The sequence below is a fragment of the Colossoma macropomum genome, unplaced genomic scaffold (assembly GCF_904425465.1).
Source record: "Colossoma macropomum unplaced genomic scaffold, Colossoma_macropomum, whole genome shotgun sequence".
NCBI lineage: Eukaryota > Metazoa > Chordata > Actinopteri > Characiformes > Serrasalmidae > Colossoma > Colossoma macropomum.
Genome location: NW_023494802.1, coordinates 22131832 through 22150311, shown reverse-complemented (window position 1 = coordinate 22150311; position 18480 = coordinate 22131832). Strand labels below are relative to the sequence as shown.

General features: G+C 38.4%; 1 protein-coding gene across 8 annotated transcripts in view; it reads right to left on the bottom strand.

Annotated features, from left to right (window-relative positions):
• adcy6a (adenylate cyclase 6a) overlaps positions 1 to 18480 on the bottom strand; it is a 92592-nt gene that overhangs the window by 16960 nt on the left and 57152 nt on the right. For all 8 annotated transcript variants that reach the window (XM_036592452.1, XM_036592456.1, XM_036592453.1 and 5 more), the window contains 4 exons: positions 5123 to 5272; positions 3766 to 3887; positions 2894 to 3005; positions 1386 to 1513 (listed from right to left, as the gene is read on the bottom strand). In XM_036592452.1, coding sequence (XP_036448345.1) covers positions 1386 to 1513; positions 2894 to 3005; positions 3766 to 3887; positions 5123 to 5272 — 512 coding nt within the window. The remainder of the gene's footprint in view (positions 1 to 1385; positions 1514 to 2893; positions 3006 to 3765; positions 3888 to 5122; positions 5273 to 18480) is intronic.

Sequence of the window (18480 nt, the reverse complement as noted above, 5' to 3'; positions counted from 1 at the left end):
TCGATCAATACTCAAATCCATATCCCATTAAAGCATTCATGGCATAAGCAGCGCTAACAGCTCTGCACTTAGCAGGCCGCTACATCTGATCTGTATCAGATTAAACATTAACAGTGGGGTCATTGTTTCACAGAACATTCTTTCTGACCTTTTGACTCTTTATAATATTTGGCAAAATTCTCCTCACAGTCTGGCAGTTCTCTACAGAATATATGCATAAAGGAGAAAAATAAGTCTTCATGGTGAAACATATTTGTTGGCAGAAAAACAAATAATACGGCTCACCAACATCCAACACAACAACCAATCAGGACGAAAAGGCATCACTTGTGCATGCAGCTAGTTCAGTCTTCTAAGACATAAAGCCGGGAAAAATAACACCAAAATCGCCAATTCTAACCACAATGGCTTCCGGCTGATTAACTTCAGTGCTTTCTTTGACTCAAAGTGTCTGAGTTCAGCTGTCCTCTTCCTCTTTCTATCAGTTTATCTATACATCTTTCTTTCTCTCAGTGTCTCTGTCCCTCATTCTTAGTGTCCCTCTCCCTCTTTCTCCATGTCTCCATCCCTCTAACCCTCTTTCTTTCTGTGTCTCTGTTCTTCTTTCTCTTTCACTCAGTGTGTCTGTCCCTCTTAGGCCTAATCCCATTTCTTATTTTTACCCCTACCCCTTGTTTTCGAGTGTCAGCTTAACCCCTTGGAACTGAGTTACAAGGGATAGTGGTTGAAATCTTCCCTCTGAAATGGGAGCCTCAAATAAAAAGAGCATCACTTCATTAACAGCTACCAGCGCTGCTCTGTAGGCGACCCGGTCCGCCTTCAGTGACGGCAGAGGAGGGTAAAGTTCAGCTCCTCACTGCTGGGCTTTAGTTACATTTAGGGACTCATATGCCTTCTTAGTGTCTCTGTCCTTCTTTCTCTGCCTCTCTGTGCCTCTAGAGGCAGCTGGTTTTGCAGTCTTTTAAAACCAGGTGTTATTATGAGATTCCTTTAACGGCAGGAGTCACTCGAACATATGCTGAAAAAATATTTACCAGGAGAACAGAACTACTTTTACTCACAGGATCAGATGTACATGTGTGAGAAGATGCAGTGCAAAACATGCTTTGATCCAACCATGGCATGCTTTCACAGTAGATGTTGTTGTTTTCCCAAACTGTATTTTTTTTGACTGGAGAAGAAGAGGCTCCACTTTTTCCCTTAAATTCTGTGTTCTGTGCACAGTTTGCGTGATTAGCTATAGCCTCAGTAAATCTGACATTAATTTTAGACACATTGTGGGTTTATACTGCGCTCGCATACACAGTCGTTTTGTGCTGTGTCTGTGCTCATGTGTACATCTGGCCCTCAGTGTCTCTGTCCCCTGCTGAGTGAGTGACACTCACGAGATGGCCTCGATCATGTCCACTCCCATCTCAACACAGCAGTGAGCATGGTCCGCTCTGGGCTCTGGCAGGCCAGACACACAGTAGTAGCAGTCCCCCAGGATCTTAATCCGCAAGCAGTGGTTTTCCTACACACACACATACACACACACACACACATACACAGAAAAGAGAACAGGAGTTAATTCTAGAGCTCAGGCCGGAGGGGGCAGTTTCACGCTGAGGTGCGGAGAGCTCAGTCATCCTGATCACCGTGTGAGGGAGTGTGCAGATCACCAAGCACTTAACACCTGTCAATACTCTTCAAATCACAACAGGCACAGAAAGTTAGGATAAACTCTTCTTATGAAATTCTCCTCCTTTTTCAGTCTCTTTACTGCTACCATGAATTGATAAAGTCAAACAAAGTCACTTTATTGATTTACTGATCCTATAATCTTTCTCTCAAGACTACTCCATATGCAAATACCAGATATATTTTAAACATCTGAAAAATGTTTAAAATAATGGTGCACACAATAATTATTCAGAAACTTTTGGGGTATTTAATATACTCCCAATCATATATTCACTTCAAATTTACATATGTATCATTTGACTTTTGCTCATAAATGTGAACGGGCAAACATCAGCAAAGATATGTTTAAAAACTGAAAAAAGTGATCAGACACTACATTAAATATCACTAAAAACACTGGTTGGGAAGACTCACATAATCGTGATGAAGGTGAAAGAGCGTCCTAAAGTTTTCAGAGATCACTTTAAAATCCAACCACACAAAACTCCTCTGCTAAAGGAGGTGCGTGGATCAAATTTGCAAACAAGCATTTTGACAAACCAGAACTCATTTGGAACAATGTACTCTGGACAGAAAAAAAAACAAAATAATAAATATAGAACAAACAAAAACAAAAAAATATAGAAGCCCTTGGCAGTATTTTAGCTAATCATGTTTGAAGAGAGAAGGGTTGTGCATATAATCTCAAGAACAGCACACCCACAGTGAAGTACAGAGGTGGGAGCATCATGATGAGGGCTGCTTCTCTGCAAAGGCTGCTGGGGCAGTAGCAAGACAAATTAGAGGAGAATTTAATTTCATTGGCCAGGGATCAGACAGATACAGCCAAAACTCAAAACTTAGAAAAAGATCACTAAAAACGATAAAGTGAAGGTGTTTACATAGCCTAGCCAATATCTTGACTTTTGAAATTAGAGGTTTACTGTAGACCTCTCATAATTACCAATGGCAACTTTGCAACTACTAACATTATTAATTTGTGGTATCTAAATATTTTTATATCCCTATTAATTTGTTTTTTTAAAACATATCTGTGTTTATGATAATGAGTACATACTTTTGGTCATATTTATAAGTACAAAGTCAGAAGACAGTGGGTATATACACAATAGATGTATTAAAATAACAAAAACAAAAGTGTCTGAATACTTGTTTTCCTTCACTGTATAAGCAATATTCCCACTTCTGAGAATCTGGGCTCAATGCTTACCGAGGCTAATTTGTCAAAACGGGCAAACAATTCATTTAGAGTCATCACCAGCTCCTGAGCTGTGCACTGAGACGCCAGGCTGGTGAAACCCTCAATGTCTGCGAACAGAATACTGAGAGAGGGAGAGAGACAGACAGAGAGAAAGACAGAGAGAGAGAGATGAAGAGAATTTAAAATTAGGACCTGTTCTTGTGCATAACAGGTTAGAAAGTTCCTTCTCAAACACAGAAACAGAGGCTACCAATATGAGAGGACACTCCATCAGTGTCTCTGCTAGCGCTTGTATCTGTGCTCCACTGAAACTTTAATATCTCACTGTGCAGGAGCAGAATCTGCCAACTCGCGGCTGTAACTGCACGCTGTGGCACTGAAGCACATTTTAGCAGAAGCACTCAAAGTTTCAACACTAGCTAGTGCTGCTGGTAATTAACCACTCTCTTCCTAAATGTAATTAGCCTAAAAAGCAAAAACCCCAGTGGCACTACTCCCCAGCTCCTCGTCATCGAGCAAGAGAACGAGGGGGGCAAGAGAGAGAAAGTAGGGAGAAACACTAAGCGGGGGTGAGGTAGCAGAAAGGGAAACTATGTTAGCTACAAGGCTAATGGCCTGAAGTGGCTCTGGAAAGCTGCTGAACTCACTAACCTGATAAGAGGTCATGTGACTCCATATTGCTTCCTGCCTCCAATATAATGGCTGACTAAATGTTGTGACAAATTAATGTTCAATTTGTTTCCCACTGGTGAAGATGCTATCAAGCGGCACAGTTAGTTGATTAGGGAACACAATGGGGAAAGAAAACACGCTTGAACGTATAAAAAGAAAAGCATAATTGGTTCAGCTGGGCAGTCAGTTGACAGCAGGCCAGTGCTAACCTGACGTTGTCGTGCTTCTGGATGTAGATCTTGTGGAACATCATGTCTTCTTTCTTAGCGTTGATGTCAGCCTTCATCTCCATGGCAACATGCCTTGGCAACACAGACAGCAACAGGCGTTCCTGAAAAATGTGCATGAAAGGGAGGCGTGGGGGAAAACAGAGGCAAAAGGAAAGAGAGAAGGAAGAAAGGAAGGAAAGAAAGAGAAAGAAATTAGACTCTAAAAGATTCCCCTCACAACCACAAATGCTAATGCTGGGCTCTCTCTCTTTCTGTCTTATTGAGTCCTAATTCTTCTTTCAATCACTGTTTATACACCTTGGTCATTATGTTATGTTACATGTCATGTGGGGCAAAGGTCATCACTGTAATGCTCGCCTCCTACTTGCTGTTTTTTGTGTACATACACTGTAATCCAGTGACACTTTATAAGAAGAGCTTAGTAAAGTCCAGTTGTCTGCAGTCTTTCTTTTAGCCCAAATGCAAATCATCAGCTAAGACCTGTTTCTGACACAGTATGACGCACTGTGGGCGCCCAGGTCAAATGACATTTGGTTGATTTTCTAAGTGAAAATACGTAAACATCCTCTACAGAGAACTCACTTCTGCACAATTTAATGCACAATTAAAAAACAGGTCTATTTGAGATGATTTAGATTTGCACTTTACACAAAGCTACGAGGAACGATTTTACCACTTAAAAAGCAATACATGAGTTAAAAAGAAAAGTTTTATCAGAACATTTGTATTACTTCCAATAATTCACTAACATTATTTTCATCATGTGAGCGCAGGCCTCACATGAACTGAAGCCCAAAAAGAAAACGTGAACACAGAGTGAACATGACAATATGGTAAACAAACCTTCAAAAACGTACCACCAGTGAGAACACCGGCGGCTGCATGTTCCAGCTTCTCCGTGATTCAAGCTCTCTTGCTCTCGTTCATATATCTTGTGGATTCTTGTTACAGTGGAGACTCGAGGGAAACTTTATTTGTCCACTTTGCTTTTGTTGTTTTGCTGCTTGTTTGGTTTCATCAAGACAGCCATCAGTGAAACTTACCATTTAGAAACTGTTTTTGAGTTTGAGTGCTGCACGGATTCTTTCACAGTAATATACAGCAGCTGTGAGCAGCTGGGCTTCAGTGAACACTATGGGTGGCTTAAAGGGTAAAAATAGGAAAAAGCTTTTATGCTGTTAAGAAATCAGCCTTATTAAAGTGTTAACTTTGAAACTAGTTAATAAAAGTCTCAGAGTTTAAGAGGTTGAGCAAATCTGGGGAAACGAGAATCAGTACCAGTGCTAGCACAGAACCAGTATGGGACTATAACCAGTACGGCCTCAGGGCGACTAACCTGCTGCTGGTTCTCCCTCTGCAGGTGAAGCCTGGCCTGAATGTAGCCTCGCGTCTCCTGGAAGGCCTGTCTCTGGGAGACCTCTGCCGGGTAGTGTGTGCAGATCCCAATGATGTTGGTGCACAGGAAGATCAGCACGTTCGCACTTAGCTAGAGAAGACGAAGGACAGTGGGGAGGGGTGAGAACACAGCAGAGATAAAGACAGAAACGAAGACAGAGAGAGGAGAAAAACAGGGTTAATTGCTGAGTGGAACACACAGCGTCTTTAGGAACAGCTGAATCTTCATGAGGGCTTCAACTCCACGCTCTGGAATCGTCCCGGGACTTTGTGTTCTAATTCTCTTGAGGCCTGCCCCATTGCAGCATGGGAAAAAGGGCCAACCTTTGACCTACAGAGGCCACTTCCTGTAAAATTGGGCTGCAGTTTACAGTCAGAGAGCCAAAGCCAGGCTAAATATGGAGCCTGAAGGAAAGCAAGTGCTGTCACTTCCTTTGGGTCAGCGACAGAGAGAGGTTAAGGAGAAAAGGGTCTGCGGTCACTCTAGTTTGTATTGCTCTGAAGTAATACAAGTAGTCACATCTAACGGGGGCCTGGATTCAACGTTTGAAATCTCCACATCTGAAATAAAACTGAAACTTATAACATCCAACAACACCAGCCTTTCCAACACAAGATGAATCCTAAAACATACTATCCACGATAATTTTTTATTAACGAAGATTTTTTACCAAAGCCTTTTTCTGCTCTATTTCAGTAGAGAATGATTTTACTACGTAGCAGAATAATAAGGCCAAAATCCCCTTTTGTACTGCCTTATGCTCAATCTCTCACCTCTCCTTCCAATGTTTGCCTTCGCACCTCTAAAGCACCCGCCTTTGTAACACCTCAAGTATTGGTTAGCTGTTCGTCTACTGTCTGGCAAACAGTAGTGTGAAACAATAAACACTGTTTGGGTGATTCAGTGGAATATGAATCAGTCTCAGTGTAATCAGTCTAAGAGTTTTGTGTTTACACTTCTACGGTATAAAGCAACCAGACAGTGGAGAAAATTCAAGAACAATTTATAAAGACACATTAACACCACTCACACATGCACTTCATTTACAATATTACACTGGCAGACTGCCCTTGAACATTAGATTTTTTTATTCTTTCATTATTTCATTGAGGTCCAAAATGCATTTTTACATCGCTGTGCAAGAGATAACAAAAACAAGGGATTTGATCTTCTAACCACATTTAAGTAGTTATTATAAAAAGTAGCCTCAATTATTTTCTGTTTTTGAGATATCTGTGCATCTGTAGGCCACTGTGTTATTTGAAATAGTCATTCTCATGGGGTTCATTTTGGGGGCGTCGTGAGAGGGCTGCTGGGAAGAAAGTACATCATCCCTGTATTTTTGAGAATGATTTTTATATAAAGCCTGATAATATCCTGTTGTCATTATAGGGTACAATAGAATGGCTGTGTGGCGCCCACACACTAAGCCAAAAAAAAGCCCAAAAACTAAAAGCCAAAATGTAATACTAACATTATTTTCAGTATTTTTATTGAGTTTGAATGACTTATGTAAACAATAACCTATATACTGAACCATACACACATATACAATAAAGACAATGTCAACAGGAAACTTTAACACATCATCTTCCATGTCATGACTTGTTTTCGAGTTCAGGGTCTGTGAGATAACTATGCATCTTACCTCAATAATAGGTAGGGGTGGTGGGAGGGGGAGGTGAAAAATGATGTTATTTTAACTTTTTTTTATTGCTTACTGGTGGACAGTGACAATCACAGGGAAGATGTTTTTGAGGTGGGAAAAGCTTGTTACATTGTAATGGAAGATTATAGCAGGAAAAAACTATAATGTCTTTAAATAATATAAATCACGTTTAATATTAGGGATGTGACAATAAGCAGTCAAAATAAATGATAAATCAAGACAATTATTGAAAAACACACACAAACCCACATGCATGAGCAAAACGGGTTGCAAAAAATTTATTCATGGTTGTTCTTTCATTCAAAATATGAATAAATATCTTTACTTGAAACTTTTTTTTGAAGTACAATGATTGAAAGAAAAAAAAAACATCCTTTCATGAAATAAATATTTTTCTCAAATCTACATTCACCAAGCACTTCATTAGGAAATAGTCAGGCCTCTCTTTGTTCTCAAAACCTCCTCAATTCTTCATGGCATTGATTCCACTAAATGTTGGAAACATTCTGCACAAATCAGGAAATGGCTACAAGAAAATAGCTGAGCAGTTGAAAATGCCCATTTCCACTATCAGGGAATCTCACTTCATACACGCCACCATCTTTTCTACTATCAGTGGAATCACACATCACGTTTGCCAGATGTTGCTGGAACTTTCAGTGGGACTGTGTTTTGTCAGATGAGAAACCAGAGCCAAAATAGAGCTTTTTGGCAACAAACACCAAAGGTGAGTTTGGGTTAGACACAAAGATGGTGGTGAATGTGTGACGCGTCACTCCACTATCAGCGCTCTGATGTTTTTACAGCCCAGTTTGCTTTTTGCAAGTCTTTAACAAAAATGCATCAGTTCTAGTCCATAAAAATAAATAAATAAATAATGCATTTACTTTTTACAGTCACATAAATCGACTCCTGTGAAAAGACTTCAAGAAGACTAAACATTAAACTAAGACTGAGAAATACTGTTTCTCCTGGTGCTTTTGATTTATGTTCTTTTCTTTTTGGTTCCTTTTGGTTAAAATAAAATGATCAACCTCAAATGTAAGAGATGTGACCAAATGGAAAGTAGTATAAATGCTGTCATCAATGTAAAAGAGTGAAGCTGAACACAACAAAGAAATGAGTGATAAGGAATTCCTCATAAGTAATAAGTAAATGTTAAACACTAAAATGTAACTCAGTAAAATGTATAAATAAAGTGAGTAAAATAAATGTTTAATCTTCTGAAAACATTAGGAATAAATCAATTCATTAAAACTGTATTTAACTGTGTAACCGTCAATATAATGAGTTACAACCTGTTTCTGGGCTTTTCTTAAAACTCTAAAGCTTGTTTTCTTCCAAACTGAACAGGAAGTAATCATGCATTGTGATTATTGCCTTTTACTGTGATGGAATAGTGATTATGTTTCTTGTATTTTAAATATATAATCCTGTCAGGTCTACTATTTTCACATTCTTTACCGCTGTGAAAGTCAAATTTACAACAAATCCCTCTGCAGTGGTATTTTAGGAGCAGGAGTTTGACCAGAGGGCACAGCCACACTAAATTAGGAGCTGATAATGAGGGAAAAGCAATCGCCCGATAACTCCACTTAAATAGCCTACAACGATCAGAGCACTGGGCAAATGTGTCACAGCCACTTCACTGTTTAATATCTTCAGACAGAATTAGAAACCAAAAAAGTAAAAAACTATTCCACCACGTCACTCTGCACAAGGTCAAACCTGCTGGTGCACAAAAAAAAGTTAAATACTGTAAATACTGTTCTAGCGGCCAGCGTCTCTCCTTACCTGGTTTATCTTTATATGAACCGAGTTGTTAAAGGGCTCACATTCAATAATTTTATAGTAATATATTTATTATGTTTTCCCCTTTTGACGTTTCTGTTTTCAGCAGTAATAAGTGATTTGTATTTGACCATTTTCCCACCTTTATTTATCCCTTAAAATGAGTCTGTTTTTGTTACAGTGCCTTTAGGACTGTTACATGAAAATCAGCTCTGTTCTGACTGGCTACCTTGTATTGTAGCTCATTAAAGCAGCCCAGACTGAAACACTCCTAACCACTTCAGTCTGAATGGGAGGAGATAAACCTCTGTAGGCTGATATGTGAATGTGTCTGCATTTTCAGCAAATTTTAGTGCACAATTTATCTTCATTTGATTTTAACATGTATGTAACTAAAATGTTCCATAACTTTTGCACAGGCTACATGTTATGTTTAATTTTTTCCCAAATATGTTATATTCACCAATGAACAATAATTGTACGTTAAAATGTGCAGAAGTTTTACATAGAAAATCAATAAAACATGTCATTTGACTGGGGCACCCAAACTCCCATGAAATGGGCCCTTTAAAATGAGCTTAACAAATAAAGGACTTCAGGAGGAACAATAATCTAGTGTACTATGGTTGAGAATCCTAGGTAACCGAGCATCTCGCCAGCAATCCATTCTGAGAATTTGGCATTTGCCCCTTAAACACGTTTACATCTGCCGCCAGGTCATCATGGAATGTCCGTGTCCACGTTGGCCAGAATGAAATGTGTCAGTGTGGAGAACTGGAGCTTTCTGTGCGTTACAGTGTTTTCTATCACTGTGTGAACGATGTGTGAAGCTTCCTTTAATGCTGGTGCACTGTGTATTTTTCCCCGAATAACTGTGTCACTCAGAGCACGATATGAATTAGTAATCACTTATTATTAAGTTCAGCAGAACAATAAAACAGGTTCAATTCTTATTCCTGTGTTTGCTTTAGGGCTGCAGCAAATTTTCAAAAATATTCAAAGAATTTGCTAAATAAAATATTTAAAAACTGAAACTTTGTTGAACCAAGGCACTTCTGTAAGGAAACACACATTTATCAAGCCAAATATTAACAGCATGCACACCAGACTCATTGCGGACTCCGTGTGATGTGGTAGAGTTTGGTGCAGTTCACATACATTTCCTACTTCTCTGGACTGCCAGCTCAACTTCATTTATTACTGAGAATAAATGAGATGCAGAGATTTAGGACGATTATTTAGACTGCACCGACCGTTAAAACAGAGTTTAAAACACATAAATATATAAAGTGGTTTTGAGCAGCTTAAAAATCTTTCCAAAAACCATCACCCCGATTCACTGACAAGAGCTCAGCAAAAATGTTTTCATTTTTATAACTGTGGTTAAAAAGACTCTGTTCTCCTTTCCGCCGCATCAGGGTTTACTGAGCATGATCAGCAGTTTAATGCAACTTACTCGGAAATAATAAACAGGGTAAAAGGTTTTTTCATGACCTTGTAGTATTTCAGTATAGTTTTATTAAAAAGGAAAAAAATAATTAAATATCATTTATAAATATCATTTTATCATTTACAAGGTTTTCTGTTCAGTTAAAATTATGAAACAACTTTCTTATTGCTACAGCATATTCCAACAGTCAAGGTTATATTTAACAGAATATCGCTGCTGTCTGAACAAAACCTCATATCTCCATTTCAGACGTTGTTTCAGTTTCAGACATATTTTGAAAATGTCTGCTGCCGTTTACACTGTATGTTAATTTCATGATGAATGGACCAAAACAAGCGGCACAAAATGACTTGGAAAAAAGTCTGTTTCCATTGACTAACATTTAAAAGTCAAGAAGGTCTTTTCCTTCTCCTTCTCCTAAAGTAGATCTGTTCCAATAATAGTGATATTCAAAAACAAAAATATTTAATATTTGCAACTTTTTTCATTTTTGCGTCTGCCTAAAAGGGTTAATATAGAAAACACTCTAGGAGTGCCTTGTCTATGCTAGAAGTGCATTTTGTATGCTGGGAGCGCAGCTAAAATGAAACAGTAAAGGCACACTGGGTTACAGGGTTAGAAAAAAGCTGTTTAGCTGTGTGTGTGTGTGTGTGTGTGTGTGTGTGTGTGTGTCTGTAAGGCGGTGGTAGAGCAGGGTAGATCCTGCTGGTCACACTGACATTAGGCAGATGGCTCTGGGCTCTGTTTACATTAGAGTCTCTGTTCAAGCAAGACAGAACCGATAAAAAGTAAGCGCTGGTGTGTGTGTGTGCGTGTGTGTGTGTTTACAGAAAGAACAGCCATTGTGTGAATGTGTGCATGAGTGTGTGTTTCGTTTTCAGATGAAAGAGCGCTGGACGTGCACATGGGTGTGTGTGTGTGTGTGCACATGCAAGCACGGATGACAGGTCGTGTGGTGCGTGTCGCTTTTGTGCAAAAGTACTGACAACAATAGAACTGAACACGACACAGTACAACTGGGGTGTGTGTTTGTGTGTGTGTTTGTGTGTGTGCGTGTGTGTGTGTGTGTGTGTGTGTGTGTGTGTGTGTGGCTATCACAAGCACATTGTAATTGCTTGCTTTTTTCTCGAGGGCGACAGCAGCAGGTTTACACTGTACACACACTCGGCTATACAGCTGTTTACGCAACACGACACCTCGTTCATTCACATGCTGGATTTATTACTAATAAGCAGGGCAGGGGCAGGTGGGAGGGGTCACATATGAGACCACCTTTTACAAAGAGAAAAACTCAAAAGGCAATGAGATTAGACTACAATTCAATTATTTCAGATTTCTTATGGAACAGCCAGAACACTTGATTAACGCTGCATAAGTTGTTGTTTGTTAATCATTGTTTTGCCTTTGCAGCAGTGATATCACAATTTTTGTGTGTTTGGCTGAATCAAGGCTTCACAAAATCAAACAAACGTAAATCATTTTGATAAAAACAATGCAGGTGAGTTGACTCATCAATACAAATAATCTGTACAGACAAAACTCAAGCAAAACATGATTTTACATGAGAAAAAAGTTGACACTGGTCAGTTTTCACCACTAGTGCATATTGACACATCTTTCTGTGAACTGTGTACAAAGGGTTACATTTCACTGCATGCATTTCAGAGTTAGATGATTATATGAGGCTTTCATAGTTTATCTGTTTCCGACAAAGCAGAGCAGAATCCCCGAAAGGCTATGCAGTTTGTTACTGTTAAATCAAGTCTATACTTTGAAAAGCAGATTACTTGATAAAGATTTACAATAACAGGTAATTACTGAATTAATAATGTCATTTTTAGGCTCTACTGCACATTAGCTCTGAATGTTAGCTTACATTAACTCAGAGGTGTCAACATCACAGACCGTAAACATGATATTCACAGCTTTCAAACGGTATGAACTGACTGATGACCCATTTAGAACATTTTTACATTAAAATCATTATAAACAACAGCAATTTGTCTGGTTCTGATTTTCTTTACTGTGATAAATTCCTCTAATAATCACACTAATTAGCACTGCTGCGATTAGTTATTGATTTCCAAAATGCCTCAATTTAAATAACAAATGCATTTTGAACAACATGGCGTAGCTGATGTGCGCTTGCTGTCGGTGGCATTTGGCTCCAGTCATTTGTTGACTCCATTCAACGCCACAGTTTAAAAAAAATCAAGATGGCTACAAAATCCAACTCTGTTGCGAAAGAGGTTTTAAAAAAGTTTGCAAGGACCAAAGACATCAAAAGTACAGGTGTTCGATCCCTGATGTTGCTACAGCCATTCGTGGCCTGGAGTCCAAGAATGCACAGTTGTCCTCGCTCTCTCCGCCCTTTTTAACTTTATTTAGCAGATTATTTCAGATTAATTATCTAGTTCTCTCAATTCCCTTTCCCAACAACATAAAAATTCTTACGTTAAAAGCATAAATAAAAGATCACATTATATATTAAAATATCCGCCAAGTGTGTCCTGAATTTCGGTTTCAGTCAAGAACTTTTGATACATCACTAGAAGACCTACTTTTTGAACGATAGCACTGGAGGCTAAACTTTGAAAACATTTATTACTTAAGTATCAGCCAAAGGAAATCTGTAGGTTTCAGTGTCTGATGTTTCTGGATGTAACTAACATCAGCAACTGTAGTTAGCCTAGTTAGCAAAAAAAAACAAAAAACTGTGGCAGAACTGGACATCTTCTTGGTCATCTGCTATCTTGGTCATCAAAATGTAATAGGATTTATATACTCTCAAATACAGTCAGTCACATTTTACAGCCTTGTTAAAACATAAAAATGTTGTTTCCTTGAATTGTTAGCCTGAATATTTTGTCAGTTTTCCTGAAATGAAATGTAAAGAATGGCCGAACAGTGATTTCAGCATTTGAATACTGGCACCTCAAATGGTTAACAGAGCACATCACACACAGCTGTGTGTTTCTACCTGTGGGTTAAAAAAGTGATTGAGTAGTTTGAGCACAACAGCTTAGCCTAGTAAAACAGCTCATTTCAAAGCTCACCAGCTTAGCCGATCCTTAAGGTTTCAATATCAAATCAGTAGTGAAAAGGGGGATTACACCATCTCTAAACATACGTACTGTGGTATTTTATCCCTGTTTTACGGCTGTATATTGGATATGATGAACGACACAAAAGAAATAACAAATATCAATCCTTGTTGACAAATAACAAACAAAAGAGACAAACTTGAGAGAAAAAAAAACAGAAAACATTGGGCAGATATGGTGTCCTCAAAAAAAAAGACATAAAAAGGTGTGAAAATCACACAAGATCATAATCTCTAATGGGTAATTTCACAGGGACTGGACTATCAACACAACTCCAAAAAGAACAACAGCAGGCTTTCTTATAGCGGCAGTGACTGACCACAAGGGCAATACTGAGACCAAATGATTCACATGGATCCAATTAGGCAAACTCTATTCCTGTGTCTTTCTGCAGCCTTCTTGTTGATATATATATATATATATATATATATATATATGGCCTAAATACTGTCAGAGAACGGTTCTGATACACAGTGTGGTAGTGCTGACGTTGGCCAGATATTACAAAAGATATTATCACACAGTACAAAACATGGAAAATCTCTTTAGCTTCTGTTTATTTCTGGCATTCTTTCAAAAACCAATTCATTCCTTTCCACTGGCTTTTTGGGAACAAATTGCAAGAGAAAAAAAATTACACAGGAGAACCAGAGATCCTCGTCAGTCGGTTTCTCTATTGATGTGTTTCAGTATTTTTCTGTACATTTTACTGTTTAATTTTGGCATAATATATAAAAGAAACTGAGCAATATCGACTGCTGATAACATTGGCCAATACAGATGATGCAGCTCTGATAAACAGGTTGTTATTGACTGTGTCATTTCCAGGATTTAACATATTCAACGGGAGCCCAATGTAAATTAACTATGAGACAATAAAATATTTATGATTAATGCAACAAAAATATGCAAGATGTAAGGAAACTGAATCTTTAGCATGAGAATAACAAGAGTTTAAGAAACGTGACCAGTGAGATGTTCTCCTCTGTGGGAAGAGACAGGTTTATCTTTTAATCGGAAACACAAAGAAACGCCATCTTAAAACTTGTCGTGGTTGTAAGCTCTTATTTCTACACGATTCTCTTTGTTTAAGACACCCGACAACAAAATGTTGTTTTTCTTTCTCATTAGTTCATGTGCCTGGTCATATTAAGCATAATTCACTGTAAAATTTCACTTAAAACACAACTCAGGCTTTCCTGTAATCTTCCATCTCAATGTAACCTACCTCATCTGAATTTTGATTACATCACCGTGCACCAGCGGGTGGGGAAAATATAATACAACCAATAGCATCACATTTCACCTCTTCCTCCCACCACTCCCACCTTTCACCAAACAAAATGCTCAGCTACCTTGGAGACCCCACCTGAGTCACAGCAGAGAATGTGTTATGATTTTGACTCAGCCATTTCAAAAGCTAATTAGATAAGCAGCCTCTTCTCTGCTGACCACTTCTAAAGGCTACAACTGACCCCACTGACACCAACGAGCAGAGATCCCAGCACACAAACTGCAGCCACACTAGAGTCCATGTTGCCAGGAACGTCTCACAAATGAACCACATTCATGCTGGAATTTATGTCATTAGGAAGCTTCTCAAACTACTCACAGGGCACAGGTGCTGCTCAGTAAAATCTTTTAATTCTCAAGCTTCCCAAGATCACTGATAAGCATTTGGTAATTAGAAACAGCCATGAATAGTTACTGACCCAAAAAAGTCAAAGAAAACAATTCTAAATGAAACACGTGGTTTCATCTTGTTGGCTCCACTACCTTTAAAGTCTATCCTTCATCATTTCACAGCACAGACGTCTACAGAGACTCCAAAGTCCAAAGTCAATGAAGAAGCATAGCCAAAGCAGAACTTTAGGGAAACTGATGATGAATGGAAAATAATTTCCCATCGAGAGAGATTCTCAGAAAAATATCACCCTTAAAGCTCAACACTGCTTGTCTATATTCCTACAGCTTCACCTTATTATTCAAAAGACAATTTTGTTCAAAAAAAAATTACACAACTCAGAAGCGTGAGATTCAGTCATTTACAATCAAAAAGACTCCAGTGATTTTTATTAAAATTGTCATATACTGCACTGAAGTAACTCTAATTAAACAGAATTAATTACCTAAATATTTAATTATCCTAATTAGCTCTCTCTGTATTGAAACATACAGTTGGTCAGTGCTATTTAAGTAATGACAATATCCACTATATGAAAAGCATATCATTCATCACAACAACAAACATTATCACAATAATGACAAAATATTGTCATATTGCTCACATCTACTGGAGAGATCTGAATACAAAATTGCTGTTTTAATAAACACAGAAGTTTAAAACATCAGTGACTCTTACATTATGCAATACTAATATCCATGAAACAGTACCCAGTAAACAGTAGTCTTCTGATTCCAAAACATTCACTAAAGAAAGATATTAAGGGTAGATGAAATCATAATAACACATTCTGAAAAATCTGGTGGTGGGAGGTGTACAGGTTCGTTTGTTGTACTGGTTGAAATTCTTCCTTAGGTATGAGTTTTGTCACCTTTATAAACCTTTATGCCACAAATAAGAGCAGATAACACAACGTACAGGTAGCGCAAACAAACTACTGTTTTGCTTAATGGCGAAGTTAGCTATGGTTCAGTCATGTTTCACGTAAAAATATAAATGCAGCGTTCAGTCGATCACCTCACACTTGCTGGTACAGATAGTGTGAATTTGATTTTATTTACCAAATTTTAGCAGCATCTGACAGTCTGAGACAAATGACTTGAGAAACTGGGACATTAAACAACGTAAGCTTTAAAATGAGCTGTTTTTTTTTTTTTAAATGCAAGCACTCAAGATGGCTATCTCTAAAAGACCATCCTGCTCAAACTGCTCAAACACTATTACACCACTATATATATATATATATATATATATATACACGTAGCTAACAATGGATTAGCATTCATTACCTTCCTTCCTGTATCTGATCCAGCATCAAAAATCATGGAAATGTGTTGATTTTTGTGACATCAAATGATTTAAAATGGGGTGGTTTTCAGCTCATTTTCCATATTGTGACTGTATGGACTGCGGTGAAAATGGTATGTGTTGAAACTTTATGAATGTTTGGGGGGGAGCTCTCTTTCACACTTGCTGCAGTAATTCTGACTTTCATTAACACTGAAACCTGAACATAACGTTCATCCCTACAACTACTTGACAGTAATAAACATACATTTTTTTAATCACATCTGGCCTCCTAGGGGTGTGAATCTCTAGGCACTTCATGATTCGATTCCGATTAAGAGGCCGCGATGCGATTATAAAACGATTACCAATCTTTTTTTTCTATACAGGATTTCTTTTTCCTCACTGTGTGAGGACTTGGTAGTTTTAAAGCAAAGTATTTGTAATGATCCATAATGCATTTACTTCCAATATCTTTTATTAATAAATCAAATGGAAATGATGTGGAAAGTGAACTGGAAGACTCTCATTCACTGCTCTTGTTTGGAGGACATGAGACGCTGCTGCCACTCATCTGTGATAAAATGTGCAGTTACAGTGACATAAGATCCAGTGGCAATGGACGCCCACGCAGAAGATCACAGCTATTCTACCCGTTTTCTTCAGTGATTCTATAACTTCAGTTTTGGTCTTGCTGTAGAGAGTTGTTGCTGTGTCAGTAAAATATCTTCGACACTGGACAAATAGAGTTTGTAATTCGTTTCTGAGTTGGGTGGAAGTTTTGACATCGCTTGCTCGATGGTCTTCTGGTTGGCAGCAACTATAACTGGGTGGAAAACGGGTGGAAATGTGTAATATGGTTTCTCATGTTTGTTGTTTCCAAAATATTTTAGTTTAGTGTGACACAACCTGCATATAGTGTGGCTCTTGTCCAGGTCCCTCAACTTCATATAAGCCAAAGTGCTTCCATACGTTAAGCCAGGGGTCGGCAACATACGGCTGTTTTACTGTCCTGATAAAAAATATAATAATCCTCATTTGCCACAAAATAAAGCTCTGCTGATCGTTCTAACGCTGTTTTAACAGTAGATGGTCTTAAATGCTGCTAATTCACCACCCTATAACCCTGAAGGTTGGCGTGCAGACTGCAGGTCACATAGCAATGCAGAGTCTCGCATGGCTAGTACCTACAAAAAGGCAAAGAGAGAGATTTAAGACGAACATTTGGAGACGAATGGACTTATTCGCATTTATAAGCACTGCAGTTGGTTTCCTGGTACGTTAAATCTGCAACGAGAGACCGTGAAACACTAAAAAGTTGCGTTGATGAAGTCGCTTCTCTTTCGAATTTCCCAGTTCCACCTTAAATAGTGCCGCATTTACATTCTGGCGCCTCAGGCAGAATTTAAGGTGGAACGGGAAAATTCGAACAAGAAGCTGGAGAATAAGAAGCAACTTCAGCCTCGTAAAACAGTTGAATGATGAGAGACGCTTTACAGGAAGCTGTTCTACTTTTGAGTAGAAGTTTTCTGGCGGAGATGGGAGGAAAGCAGCTATAGTTAAAGCCTAAAGCAGAGTAAAGTAAGTCCGCGTGTTCGTTTCTATTGTTTAGTATATACTAGGACATTAACACATACTGAGACATACTGGACAATAAATGTTGTGGCTCCCAAGCTGGTTTGATTTTTGCTGAAAGGACAAAATGGCTCTTCTTATCATTTGGGTTGTGACTCCTGATCTAACCTGGCTTTAATGCAGAGGGAGCCGGTCGGATTTCTCGTTCATCCAGTAGTGTTTTTGTTATGTGCCACCACAGACTGTCCGGGCGCTGCACTTACCCACTTCCAAGTTCCGTCAACTTGTGCTCCGTCAACATTACGTTATAAATTAAAATTTAGAGAATCGATTTTTGACATTTGTGAATCGATTCAGAATCGTCTACGTCCACATCGCGATACATCTAAGAATCGTTTTTTTCCCAAACTCATTGCTCTTTACTACTATTATCTTAGGTTTTAAAAAAATGTCTACATAATTCATTGCTTCAGATGTGAACAAAGTCAGAGTGGACTGATGTGAAATTATACACTGTAGGGAAACTGACCAGCTCAGATTCTTTACAGCAGTAATGACAGAGTAGCTTATTTTATTAACTATCCAAAACCACCAGTGAACCTACACATCTTTTGACGTTTATGTTTAATATAAAAAAAAAAAATGGGGCACTATTTTTATACAACACCCAGCACGTACCTCTCCACCAATGAATAGAAAAACACTTTTTGTGCAAAAACATTACCTTAAAACTATCAT